Raw genomic sequence first — 13,350 nt, 5'->3', positions numbered from 1 at the left:
ATTTCTTTGTGATTCAAATAGTGATTTTAGAGCAAGGACTTTTAAATCAGAAAATGAAGGTTGGGAGCAATTAAGTATTTGAACATTCTTGTTAAATCTGTATTTGTCCCAACCAGTTTTTGAACATTTCAGATGACCCCTTTAGAGATTTCTTTTTATAAGTTTATATATGATTTCTGAATAATTTTTTTCTTTTTTTCTTAGGAAATTAATAATAAACTTAGAGCAGAAGCATAGCATTACAAAATAACTTTCATCAAGCATAAAAATAGGATAATGCTAAACAGGAGGAGTTAATACCATCATCCTGGGAGGTGACCCATTTATTTCAAAATATTTTAAATACATCTAGTGGATATTAAATAATTTTCAGTGTCTACTTTCTTATTTACTTATTCTACTTATTTACTTAATAATTCAGGTCCCCTCCATATACAAAAAATATGAGAGATGCAAAATTATTGCATAGTAAAAGATCCTGAAATACCTGTAGTCTTAAAAATCACTACAGTTATATTAGAATCTATGGAATATGCTTATTTTCTAAGTGACTTTCTGTTTAACATTTTCAGTTTGTCAACTCAGAAATGCTTTTTAAACTAGCATATTCATTCAATTGGGCAGAATAATTATTTAAATTTTTATCACAAAAAAGCAATCTTTCTCTTGATATTTATGAACCAATTCCCTCCAAATGTATTTCCTTTCTATCTGCACAGTTCAACACAGTAGGCATTAAAAATTCAGTTTCATAATCTCATTCCCCATATTGCAACTGCTCAAAGCCGCACATGGCCAGTAGCTACCTAATCAGACGGAGAAGAAATAGAGCATTTTCAACATTGCATATTTTACTGGACAGCATAGCTTAGATTACACTACAATGATTCATGTGACATATATATCATATATGATATATATTATTACATTTAGGTCATGTATTTTAGCTTCCTGTTACTCATGCATAATTTGCGTTTGCCTCAATACATTAAAATTGCTTGCAGGTTAGTATGCTTATGGAACATAAACCCGTTTTCTTTTTGGCTGATGCCCTAAAATGTAAACCAGGAAGTTGTTAAATGTACAGATTTTGCATGTGTTAGATTATAACAATGGAGAAAACCAAATGAAATAGATGGAGAGAGAAAGAGATGGGAAGAAATATAGGTGGGTATAGAGAGAGAAGAGAAAGAGGGAGAGAGAATAATGAGAAATATCAAGTTCTATCATTATTCCATTCATCTCCTTAAGCTTTCCTATCACTATGACGACATTGAGGTAATAAATTACTCATTTTCTAAATAAATAGTATGCATGTATTATTGTTTACCTTATTTCAAGGTTTGATATAAAGGCCAATAGGAAAATCTATTCAGGAATATAAGCATTGTTTTCAAATAGTAAAAGCAAAATAATACACTCTGGGATTTTCATATTTATTTCCATAAGCAAGCATCCATTATTTTTTCAGGGGGATTCATCAATTATGTCAGCTGCCATAATTTTTAATGCAGCTTGTTAAAGGTGTTTTGAAAGCTGGTGTGCAGGTTCAGTTAGGGTTTTCTTTTTCATAAAGGAGGATCCAGGGAATGAGTGACTCTAGTAGTCTCAGTACACAGCTTTGGTGAGATGCAGTCAAAGATTGAATTTGCACAATTCCCATAGCCTCCCTGAGCCCATGTTTTCTTAGTGGCAATAATAATACCATCATTGGGTTGCTGTAAAAATTAAAATACAGTAAACTATATTTCACTTACCACCTTGTCCTTAGAATGAAGGTCAATCAAAAGTAGATACTTCTATTTCTCTGGAAACGATTTTCTTTACTGTCAAATTCTGTGTACATGTGAATTAAACAACTTTATTTAAAAAGGTAAGTTTTCTTTGGATCAGTGCTAATTATGACATTTAAACATTTGTACAGTGTAAAATAGAATGCAAAGGGAATAAATTGTAAAATCTGCCCATGTTCTTTGGTCAGAAGTTTAGCTTGTCTTCCAGTAAAGTAAGTCTAAATTGAGCTGGCTTAAAAAAATATTAAGGAATACTGAGTAACTCAAATAATCAAAGGAGAAGTTAATAAGTCCAACTTTGGGATTACAAACACTTGGCAGTGCTAGGAATTCCTTCAGCTTGAATCCAGGGTTTAGAACTTAGCACTCTATTTTGCCTTGCTTTTTGGCTTTGTTTTTCCTAAAGTTGATTAGGGTTCTCCTTGTAGCTGGGGAAATGGTTGCCAGCAACCACCACAGACACTTTTCAGAGCATAAAGTGCTCTGGAATCAGGTAAAATGAATAACTTGCCATAAGCCAGTTTACACAAGGTGGATATGAATCCCCACCAAATTAGTGCAAAAATTGCTAAGTCTCCATTTTTCTCTCCTTTGACAGTAATTTTAACTGCAGAAGCTTATTGTAATACAAATTTTTCTGTTTCAAAGGAGATTTCTTTAAAAGTTAGAATATTGAAATTTCAGAAAATTGGGAAATATTTTGAGAATAAGACATCCCATTCTCACCCAAGAAATTGTACCACAGTACAAGATAGTATATGTATGGAATACTAGATCAAGTGTTTTGAGGAAAGATAGTGACATAGGCTGCCCAAATTAGGGATATAGGCCTTTGATCCTTAGGCAAGGTTGTACATCAAGTCTTCTGATTGCAAAAAATTGGAAATTAAAGACAGTAAGAATTCACTTGCTATCTGTCTAGACAGATCTTACTAGTCTAGTTCTCTGCATGAAGGTATAATTACTCATGGTTCAAAAAGGCCTTTGCTCTCCCTCTGATAATCTGCACTGTGGCAAAAGGATAGATTTACATGTATAAATGATTTTTTATTTGAAGAAATAAAGAAATATATTAATAGAGGAAGACTTTCTTCCTAAGGTATCTAAAGATATCACTTGTGCTCATCACTCATTGAATAAGGGGAATTAATTGCTTTAAAGCACATATAGGTCTTAATACAGCTTCAGTAAGTTGATGGCCAATAGGTACAACCTGTATATTACACCTCTCTTTTATGAGAAATAAATGACTCATGAACTAATGTAAGAGAATTATGCATGATATTTTGCTTTATTTGGTTGCATTGCTTTTCCCCCCCAAAGGCTATAAAGTTATGTATTCATTGATGCTCAAATAGTCATGGACAATGTGGCAAGTTAGACCTAGAAAGATTGCTGGATTTGAGTAGAAAATATAAGTGTCTTGTATGTAATGTAAGGTAGAGTTGGATGACAAGAAATGTGTAGGAATAAAAACACAGAAAATATTCTTAATTTCTGGTGCTTTATAAAAGGGTTTGAAAAAGGAAGAAAATGTAAGTCGGGGTAACTGAGTATAGAAGGTGGTACATGTCATTGTCATTGGTATTTTGCCATATTATTCTAAGGGTTTGAAAAAGGAAGAAAATGTAAGTCGGGGTAACTGAGTATAGAAGGTGGTACATGTCATTGTCATTGGTATTTTGCCATATTATTCTAGCTTCTCCTTTAAAAAAATTCCATTCCATCTACATTTTAAATAAGAAAAAAAATCAATGGAGCCAAGTATTTGTCTCATCATTTGATTGCCATATTATATAATATAATGTAATCTACATATATTATGACAGGCATTATATATAATATATAAAATGGATAATTATAATATGTATTATATACATATAGATGTATTATATATAATATATATGTAATGTATACACATATACACATTGTGTAACATCATTCACATATTATAAAAGTTATGTTTGAAATCATACTTTGATACTATTTTCTCTATTGTTTTGCAATAAAAATACAAAGACTTTGGTTCTGTATGTTTAAAACACTGACTCTTCTGCATATACTATGTGTTCTTGAAATATTTATTTATTTATTTATTTATTTATTTATTTATTTTGAGAGAGAGAGTACATGCATGTACACATGTGCTCACACTGGAGAGCACAGAGAGACGGACAAGTAGACTCTGCTGAGTGTGAAGCCTGCTGCAAGTCTCCATTCCAAGACCCTAAGGTCATGACCTGAGCCAAAATCAAGATTCAGATGCTTAACCAGTGAGCCACCGAGGTGCCCCTATTTCTGACTTTCTATATTGAATTTTCTGTATTTTCTTCAGATGATTCATCCACCCAACTAATTCTTTCTTTAGCTGTGTCTTTTCTGCTTTTTAACTTTTATACAGAATTTTTAATTTGAGTTATCATGTGTTTGAAAATCTCTACTAATTGGTTTTTAGTGAGCTTTCTTCCACAAAAAAATCTCCTTACACATACTTATAGTTTACTCAGGAAAACTTTAATTCATATTCTAATAATTTAAGCCCTAAAGTGTTCTTATTTCATATTTACATGTTTATTAATTTCCTATTTCCACCATAACAAAGTATCATGATAATTTGTGATAATTATTACAATAGCTACCATAGTGAATTGAAACAAAGCAATTTTATTCTCTTACAGTTGTGGAGGTAGAAGTCTTAAGTCTTAAGGGGCTAAAATCAAGATGTTGGCAGCTCTGGTTCCTTTTGGCGGCTCTCAAGGTGAATCTGTTCCTTAACTCTTCTAGCTTTTAAGGCTGCCAGCATTCCTTGATTCTTTGGCTTATAGCTGCATCAGTTTAGTCTCTGCTTCTGTTAACACATCACTTTCTCCCTGACTGTAACTCTTCCTTCTTATAAGGACTTTTGTGATTACAGGATGATCCAGCATAATGTCTTCATTTTTAATGTCTTTAACTTAATTACATCTGTTAAGCTCCTTTTACTATGTAAGGTAACATATTCACAGATTACATGGAGTCAGACATCAACATATTTGGAGGCCATTATTCAGCCTACCATAATATGCAATAATTCTAATACATAATCTATGTATCTAGTTTTTAAATCATTTTTCCTTCATGCATATCATTTATGGAGCCTTGTTTCTTACAATATTTTATTATTTTTAATTGGTATTTGTATTTGTTTATGTCTCTATGGTACTTCTATGAGGCTTAGTTTTAAGGTTGATTCCCTACAGAAGATGTGGGGTTTTTTCCTTTCTCTGCCTGAGACTTGGAGGAAATACAAATCCAGTCTGCTTAAAATTAATTTTTCTTTCATACTTTTTTGACCAAACAATATAAATTCATTTCCCACTCCTAGCCAGTTGCCATAAAATCTCAAGAGAAGCAATTTCTAGTTTACTTTTACCAAGAATCTGGAAGATGAGAGATAAATATTCTTTCCTTTCTGTGTTCAAAATTATTTTAGTTAACTATTTTTCCTTATAGTCTTATGATCTTTCTCCATTCCTAACTTTTTGGATGGTGGATTCCTATTTAGTTCCCCACCCTGCACAGGTACAGGTTTACTGATTCTCAACACACCCTTTCAGTGTAGACAAATTCAGGATTTACAGCAGCTTCAGCAATTGCTTATTTTCCTATCTTTGTCTTCTTAATTTGTTCTTGAACTCAAAGAAATTCCATTTCTCTGTAACATATAGAGCCACTCTTTTAAAAATATGATTTTTATTTTGTCTAGCAATTTTAATTATTTTGTAGTTGTTGGTCCATATTGAAATAAACACAACTATGCCTCAGGTTTTGTAAATATTAGTTCATTAAAAAGTGGGTTCCATTTCAAAATGGTAATTTAAAATACTACTTTAGACCTCCTGCAAGTAAATAGATCTTACAAAATAGATTTTAGAAATTTACTGCCATGTTCTAAGTCTTATTGCAGTAATTACTGCTTATTGAGAGTTTGCCAATATGTGTTTGATAATTACTGATAATTATGTTTTTGAAGTAGTATATTACAAAGTTTCAAAGATACAGTTTTGTCTTTAGTCATTTGACGTCAAAAAGAATTTGTAGTAGCTTTTGGATTACATGTTTATGATGGTAATACTCTAGTGCAACTCTCTGCATGGTGTGGATGAAGAAAAGAAGCTCCATATTCATTTCTTAAAAGCTAACCTCTGTCAGAAATTCTATAAGTCAGAACACTCCACATAAGCCAACATTTACCCACATGTTTTGATTATATTTCACTTAAACCAAAATGAGCAATCCAAAAAAAAAAAAACAAAACTTATTCTGTTTTTTAGTGAACTACAAAGGAATTATATTTTAAAAATAAGGATATATTTCCATATTAATTGGCAAAAATATAATTGTAAATTTAAGCGTAATGGTAATTTCAAATGATTTATTTCCTGTATATTTGGAAATACATTTTCAGAGTAGTTTAGAAGAACTGGTTTAATGTATTTTCACTTATGCCCACTAAGGCCAGTATTTGATTTACTAATATTTCCAAGATGGAGTCTTTACTGTAATCCATAGGTGTTGTTCTATTTTATTTTTAAGATTTTATATATTTATTTATGAGAGACACACAGAGAGAGGCAGAGACATAGGCAGAGGGAGAAGCAGGCTCCCTGTAAGAAGCCGGATGTGGGACTCGATCCTGGATCCTGGGATCAAGCCGTGAGCTGAAGGCACACGCACAACAGTTGAGCCACCCAGGTGGCCCAGTGATGTTCTAAGCTTATCACTGATATTGAAGCAAACAGAACTTTGATGTTTATACATCCATAACCAGATCAAACACCAATATGAATTAATCTCTGTGACCAAAGGACAAAGCTTCTCTTGAATATTAAATCAGAGCGTGCATTGTGAATTTCCTTATGATACAGTGATGAGTTACTTCATCACATTTTAAATTAAAAACAGGGGATCCCTGGGTGGCTCAGTGGTTTAGCACCTGCCTTTGGCCCAGGGCATGATCCTGGAGGCCCAGGATCCAGTCCCAGATGGAGTCCCACTTCGGGCTCCCTGCATGGAGCCTGCTTCTCCCTCTGCCTGTGACTCTGCCTCTCTCTCTCTGTGTCTCTCATGAATAAATAAATAAAATCTTAAAAAAAAAGAAAAAACTTGATTTTTAAAAAATTAATTAATTAATTAAAAACAGAGAGAATGACTATTTTTGTTTATTTCTCTGGGAAATATACTTCTTCTGTTACTCATTTTAGTGAAAGGCATTCTTTATTTTGTTTTCACGAGAATTTTTTTTATTGTCCATAAACAATATATTTGTAAAATTGACCAATGATTCCTTTTGGGATCCATAATTTATGAAGTCTATAAAGACTTGGAGTAAAAGAATGGCAGCACTTGTCTAGAAGATCTTAAACAATAATTCCAAGAATGTGACTTAAAGTAAGATTACAGAACTAGATAATCCATGAAAAATACTACTTTAGACCTACTGCAGGTAAATAGATCCATATGATGTAGGATTTATTGTTTTCTTTGTCTGCATTTGGTTTTCTATCTATATTAGCCAGGATACATTTATAGTTACTATTTTTTCCTAGAAATGACATTATTTTTGTAAGCATAGTATGATCCAGCTGATCTAGTCTTGATTAAATCATTTATGTACATATTATTGTTAACATATTACTTTCACACAATACATACCATAGTATTCTGAGGCTCTCTGTGTGTGTGCATGTAAGTCTGTGTTTATATTTCTCCATGTAAAGAAAAAAGTCCTTCTATTACTTAATTTCCTAAACTTCCTTGTTCACAAGCTAAATAAAATAAGTCTGTTTTACATATTATTTATCAGAACAAATCATGTTATAGTGAGGTCATGTGTGTGTACACATGTGTGTATATTTATGCATGTATGCACATGTGTGTGTGTAGTTTTTGCACACATTTAGATAGCCACATAGGTGCATAAGGTATATGATTGCGCCACTCAAGATTACATAAAAATTTTAACTTACAACACTAAAAAAAAAGCCCAAGTAGAAAATAATCTCACTCTTTAATGTATCCAATGTCATAAATAAGTCTTTTGCATTTTCAATACTCAATATATTTTTGTCTAATTGACTTGAGGAACTCTAATTTCTATAAGTCCTAATAGTCACAAATTTACAATATAAACCAAATTCAAGAGATAAAGAAAAATTTCTATAGCTATAGACCAATGATCCAGCTCTAGAAATATCTTAAAAACTTGCAGTAAAGCTGTTTTAGTGTTGTGTTTCCCAGATTCTGCTTCATTGCTCATTTGTGAAAACAAACATTTGCCATGAAGACATAACTGCCAATTTAGCCTAAATAAGACAAATGAGATAATGAGACCAATGGCAAATTCGAGTTGACAAATCCTGCAGAATGCCCAGCTTCAAGTAAAAAGCTTTCCTTTTCTGCCAAAAGGTCTATATGCTAATGCTAACTAATTTGCCAACCTTGGCCCTACATTGTTTGACAATAGCTGAGCATCCCAATTTGTTATAGTTGTGACATTAATTTGGATGTAAAATGTGGCTTGATCTAGTAATCTATGCAACCTCTTCACCCAGCAACCAATCACACAGATGTATACTTTGTACTGAAAAGGCTTAGAAATGCAGAGAGCTTTTTTTTTTTTTTTTTTTTTTTTTTAAGCTGGGGATGTATTAATACAGAGAGGGTATTGGTATAAAGACTGTAAGTGTGACTTTTACCCTTTCACCCGCTCATATCCTGGTTAGAGTAATCAAGGTGAAATGAAGTATGTTATTTACTTTAACATTATGGGATCATTCAGAATATTTGCTCCAAATCAGTTATTCAAATATCTGTAACTTAGTCACCAGTGTTAATGGATATTGAAAAATCAATTTAAAAGATTAAACAAATACACATCCTTTGAATCTTTCCACAGAGTTGCAAAATAATCATAAACAATTTTGTAGTTTAGGGCTAGAAATAAGTTAAAATTTCAGTTTGGAGACATCTGGTATTTTAAAAATAAGCTAGGTACTTAGAGTTTGAAACACTTGCTTCATGCCTTTAACTAGAGTAAGCAATAAGAGTACTACAATTGTATACAGGAAAGATAGACTTTTTCAAAAAGTTTATTTTCAAAGAGTATGAATTGGTGTGACTCATTCATTTAAGAAGTAGACTGGAAACTCAGGGATTTAATTCAGACTTTGTACATTGCACTAAGACATTTGGTTTCTGACAGATGGATAAAAGTGAATATAAAACATTTTATAATTATAAAGTTATACTAACACTTCCATTATGAAATCAATTAATCAAAAATATTTACCTAGCTTTGGAAAACTACATTAAAAAATAAATGTATCAAACAGATTTGGCAAAAAATTTGACAATTCATGAGAATTTATAAATTTCTGTAAATAGCCATTTAAATTTCATTTAAGATACATTTATAGAAAATATGGGTGCTTAAAATATTTTAAAATTACAAAAATAGAATTTGGAGAAAATATTTTGAGTTCTTATCTTCTAGGTCTATATTTTTATTGAGGGCAAAATAACCTAAAAATATAGAGGTCTATTTTTTTTTTTTTTTTTAGATTTTATTTATTTATTTATGAGAGACGTAGAGAGGGAGGCAGAGAAAGAAGCAGGTTCCCTGTGGGGAGCCTGATGTGGGACTCCATCCCAGGACCCTGGGATCACGACCTGAGCCAAAGGCAGACACTTAACCACTGAGCCACCCAGGTGCCCCGAGTTCTATTCAGATTTTATAAAATACATTAAAATGTTTCTCTTTATGGGTGCCTGGGTGGCTCAGTAGGTTAAGTATCTAATTTGGGCTTAAGTCATGATCTCAGAGTCTTGGGATCCAGCCCCACAATGGGCTCCCTGCTCAGTAGGGAGTCTGCTTGTCCTTCTCCCTCCGCTCCTCTCTCTGCTTCTACACTCTCTGTCAGATAAATAAATAAATAAAATCTTTAATTAGAATAAAATAAAATGTTTCCCTCTAACTCTGCTATTAACTTATAAAATTACAGAAATATAGGATTGCAAAGATCTTAGAAGCCATATGAACTCTCTTCCAGACAAATGCTAATTTGATTCTTGAATGTTTTCTATTACAAATGTAGGCAGCCTCTAAGATGACCCCAGGGGATTGTCCTTCCTAATATTCATGCCCTTATTACATATAATTCTCTTTCTTTGTAGTCTGGTAATGTGCCACTTCTAACAAATAGAATATGGTAGAATTTATGGATGTCACTTCTAAAATTAGGTTACAAAAAGACTTAGACTCCTGTCTGGCTTACTCTTTTTCACTTTCTTATTCACTGGAAAGCAGGGAATACATCAAACGGCAAAATCACAGTTGCATCCACAGGTCTCATAATAGCCACGGCTCTCCAGGTTCTCCACGATACAGAGCATATTTGAATGCAAAAGAAGTGGAAGAGGGTCCAGATACAACTACTCAGAGAAGCAACCTTTTCAATTCCTCACCTAACTTTTATATTATTTTCCCATGAAATTCTTCTAGCAGTATTCACCAAGATGTATCATTTCAAGGGCAGCCACAACTCACCCATGGAATTTAACAATAAACAATTCTGATAATCAGGTATAATATGCTTGGTATATCATCATTCAGATTGTCAACACATTCCAGAGTAGAGTTGCAAGAAGGTAAATCCAGGGTCATATTATCAGCTTTTTCCTGGTATGAGTGTGAATACTCATACTGTTAACCCTTTACCACTAGTCTATTACTGAATTCTGGATACAGTCATATCACATATACTTTTAACACCTTTTTATATCTCTTTTGAAAGATATACTTTTGATATTGCAAACAAAAAGGCAGTTTTCTTGTCCATAGCCAATACAACATGTAAAGTTCAGTGAGTGTTAGTATGATTGACTAAATATGTTAGTCACATTTTTTAATATTTTTAAACTAATTTTATTTTTACCCCTTTATTACTAGTTATACTTTTCAAAAAAATAAATGTGAGATGTGTTTAAACATAAAACTAATTATTCTGAAAATAAGTTTATTGCCTCTTCAGTCAAGTCAATTTCCATGTGAGCTACATTAATTAAAGATTGAAAACCAATTTTCCTAAATAATATTCCATTCTGTGATTTCTCATTTGAATATATCCTTTCCTACTCAATTTCTTTCAAACAACCAACAAATCTTTTATAATACCAAATACCGGTAGATGTGTTATTACAATAATGTTCTATACGGCAGATATACATTCACAATATATCAGCAGTATTTTCTAATGAGACAAGTAATTATTAAAAAGTCATCATTCACTGAATTGTTCTGGGACCTATCAAGTCTGTGTTCCTAGCCACAGCCCAGTTACAAATAGTCAGCTTTGACAGATCTATTTTAAGTATATTGTGTACCATGATCCATCTCATTCCCACTGAGATGATATACATAGACTATATTTTGCCCTGTTCCTACCGATTGTGTTACCAGGAAGCCTTTCCTATCAACCCCGACATTCTTCACAACTTTCGCCCGTAAGACTATTTCCATGAGTAAGGTCCTCCAGTCTAGATTTCCATGATACCCAGTTATTCTCTCCACCATTTGACTCTATGGTCATCAACATATAAGACACCCATCCTGAACAACTGATCATGCTTTCTCCCAAAATGTCACTCACTCCCAAAATGTCACTCAGGAAAATTGCCCCATCATTTTATGGATATTTGTGCTCCACATACCTATTGTTCATCATCTTTCCAAGTCTTGCTAAATTTGGCTAGTTTCTTTCCAAAGTAATCCCTCTAAAATTTCTATATGGGGCAGTTATGTACTTTTCAACATGTGGCTTGCTTCCAAAAATGCTATTTCTGCTTAGCTCAAATACTTTGCTACAAATCAAAGGTTTTTGAATCCCTTCAAGACCATTGTGGTCAGTGTTAACTTCATGACTACACTTGTCATTGCTACTGTTAAGGGTGAGTATGGTCTAGAGAAAATGGATTAACACACCCCACCCCATATTGGAGTTATTAGGAAATCAATAATCACACATATTCTATTCAATCTATGTTTACCATACGAACTTCCTAAAGAGAATTTGTTTGGAACTCTAGAAGAGAACATCAGTGAGTATGGACCTACATATTTCTTAGATTATTAGCCCCCTCATTATCATCACCTCTTTTCAATTCCCATTCTTGAGTTTATTATGTTCACATTTAGTATATTCAGCACAGCAGAAAGGCTCTAGCATCCTAAACAGGTTAAAGCATATAATACTCCTCATATCCTGGCAACTGCTTCAACAATGTGTCAGCCTGGTTTGCAGTTATTTAATTCAGAGGTGATCAGATATTGTACAATCATTGATCTGTGTAATGTAAATATAATACATCCTTCAGTGTGAAAATTTGATTAGTGAACACAGGCTATAAACTTTTAACTAAAAGAATGTTTCAAATGAACAAGACTTAGTAGGGTCATCAATGAGTGATGCATCACATTGTTTTCCCTCTGGATTACACAAGAAGAATTTGTTGGCAAAGTTCCTACCTCATCTTCAATGTAATTTTTTTTTTTTTTTCAGGAGGAAACTGCTGGTGGTCTTCCCCAGGAAACAATAACTTTGGTCATTTTCTTGCCTTGAGATACTCTTAAAGGAACAGAACAATGCATTAGCAATTTCTTGGTGTTATCACTCACTTCCAAATTCCTTTACTTTAAGCTACCATTACTCTGTTTTTCATTATCCCAAGATTTACCCAAAGCTTTTCTACTTGGATTGGGTTGAGGGGTTCAGGCATGATCCACAACCATAAAATTAGCAAAAGGTGTGACTGCACAAATGCCCTCTTTTTCATCTGTTCACATTCTTAGATTTGTGAGCTATAGGTATATCCCTCACATAAAACAAAGTCAGAGCTGTGTATATAAGGCCTACTCCACCCAAGAATTCTTTTGGAATAAGTGCTGCAAGATTTGAGTCTTACTCTCTTGTGCCAAAATGTCTCTTTTAATAGGAACTAACAAACTGAAGCAAGGCCTTGGTACCACGGGATCATATGTTACACTAGAAAAAAAAAAGTGAAGTGGAAAAGACAGAGATTTGTATTATGGCATCATCTCCTACATATGGATTCTTATTTCTGCACCCCAAAACATTCCATTTTGTATTCTCCCTATTTAAGTGTTAAATCTAGTCATCCAAATGCAGACAGGCTCCTTGTTTCTTTTCCCATGTTCCATTTTTTTTTTTTTTTTTGGCAAATGTTTTAATTGCCCCTTTAAATTTCTTACCAAAATACTACTCTGAAGGTGAGAATGAATGAAATATCTCCAAATAATATGGAGCTTTTAGCAGATCAGTATATCATAGTCATTGTGAGGTAAATCCTTTAAGCTGAGGAAATACATATGGTTGCTCCAAACTGAAATGATTCGCACTGTTCCTATCTTTCTATAACATTCCTGACCATTGCTTCAGTAAAGATATTTACAGGAAAAAGGTGGAGAGTGTACCAATGCCTATCAGAACCCTTACAAATC

General features: G+C 33.0%; 1 protein-coding gene across 10 annotated transcripts in view; it reads right to left on the bottom strand.

Annotated features, from left to right (window-relative positions):
* Positions 1–13,350, bottom strand: part of LOC144287924 (uncharacterized) — a 398,850-nt gene that overhangs the window by 262,275 nt on the left and 123,225 nt on the right. For 9 of the 10 annotated variants that reach the window (XR_013355747.1, XR_013355748.1, XR_013355753.1 and 6 more), the window contains one exon: positions 12,358–12,457. The exons of the other annotated variant lie outside the window; for it this stretch is intronic. Coding sequence is in view for 1 of the 9 variants with exons in the window: in XM_077855424.1 (XP_077711550.1) it covers positions 12,358–12,362 (5 nt within the window). In the remaining 8 variants the exon portion in view is untranslated. The remainder of the gene's footprint in view (positions 1–12,357; positions 12,458–13,350) is intronic. 10 annotated transcript variants of the gene reach the window in all.

The sequence above is a fragment of the Canis aureus genome, chromosome 17 (assembly GCF_053574225.1).
Source record: "Canis aureus isolate CA01 chromosome 17, VMU_Caureus_v.1.0, whole genome shotgun sequence".
In the NCBI taxonomy this organism is placed as follows: Eukaryota; Metazoa; Chordata; class Mammalia; order Carnivora; family Canidae; genus Canis; species Canis aureus.
Note: the sequence above shows the minus strand (reverse complement) of the source record. Positions and strands in the feature narration are given on the sequence as shown.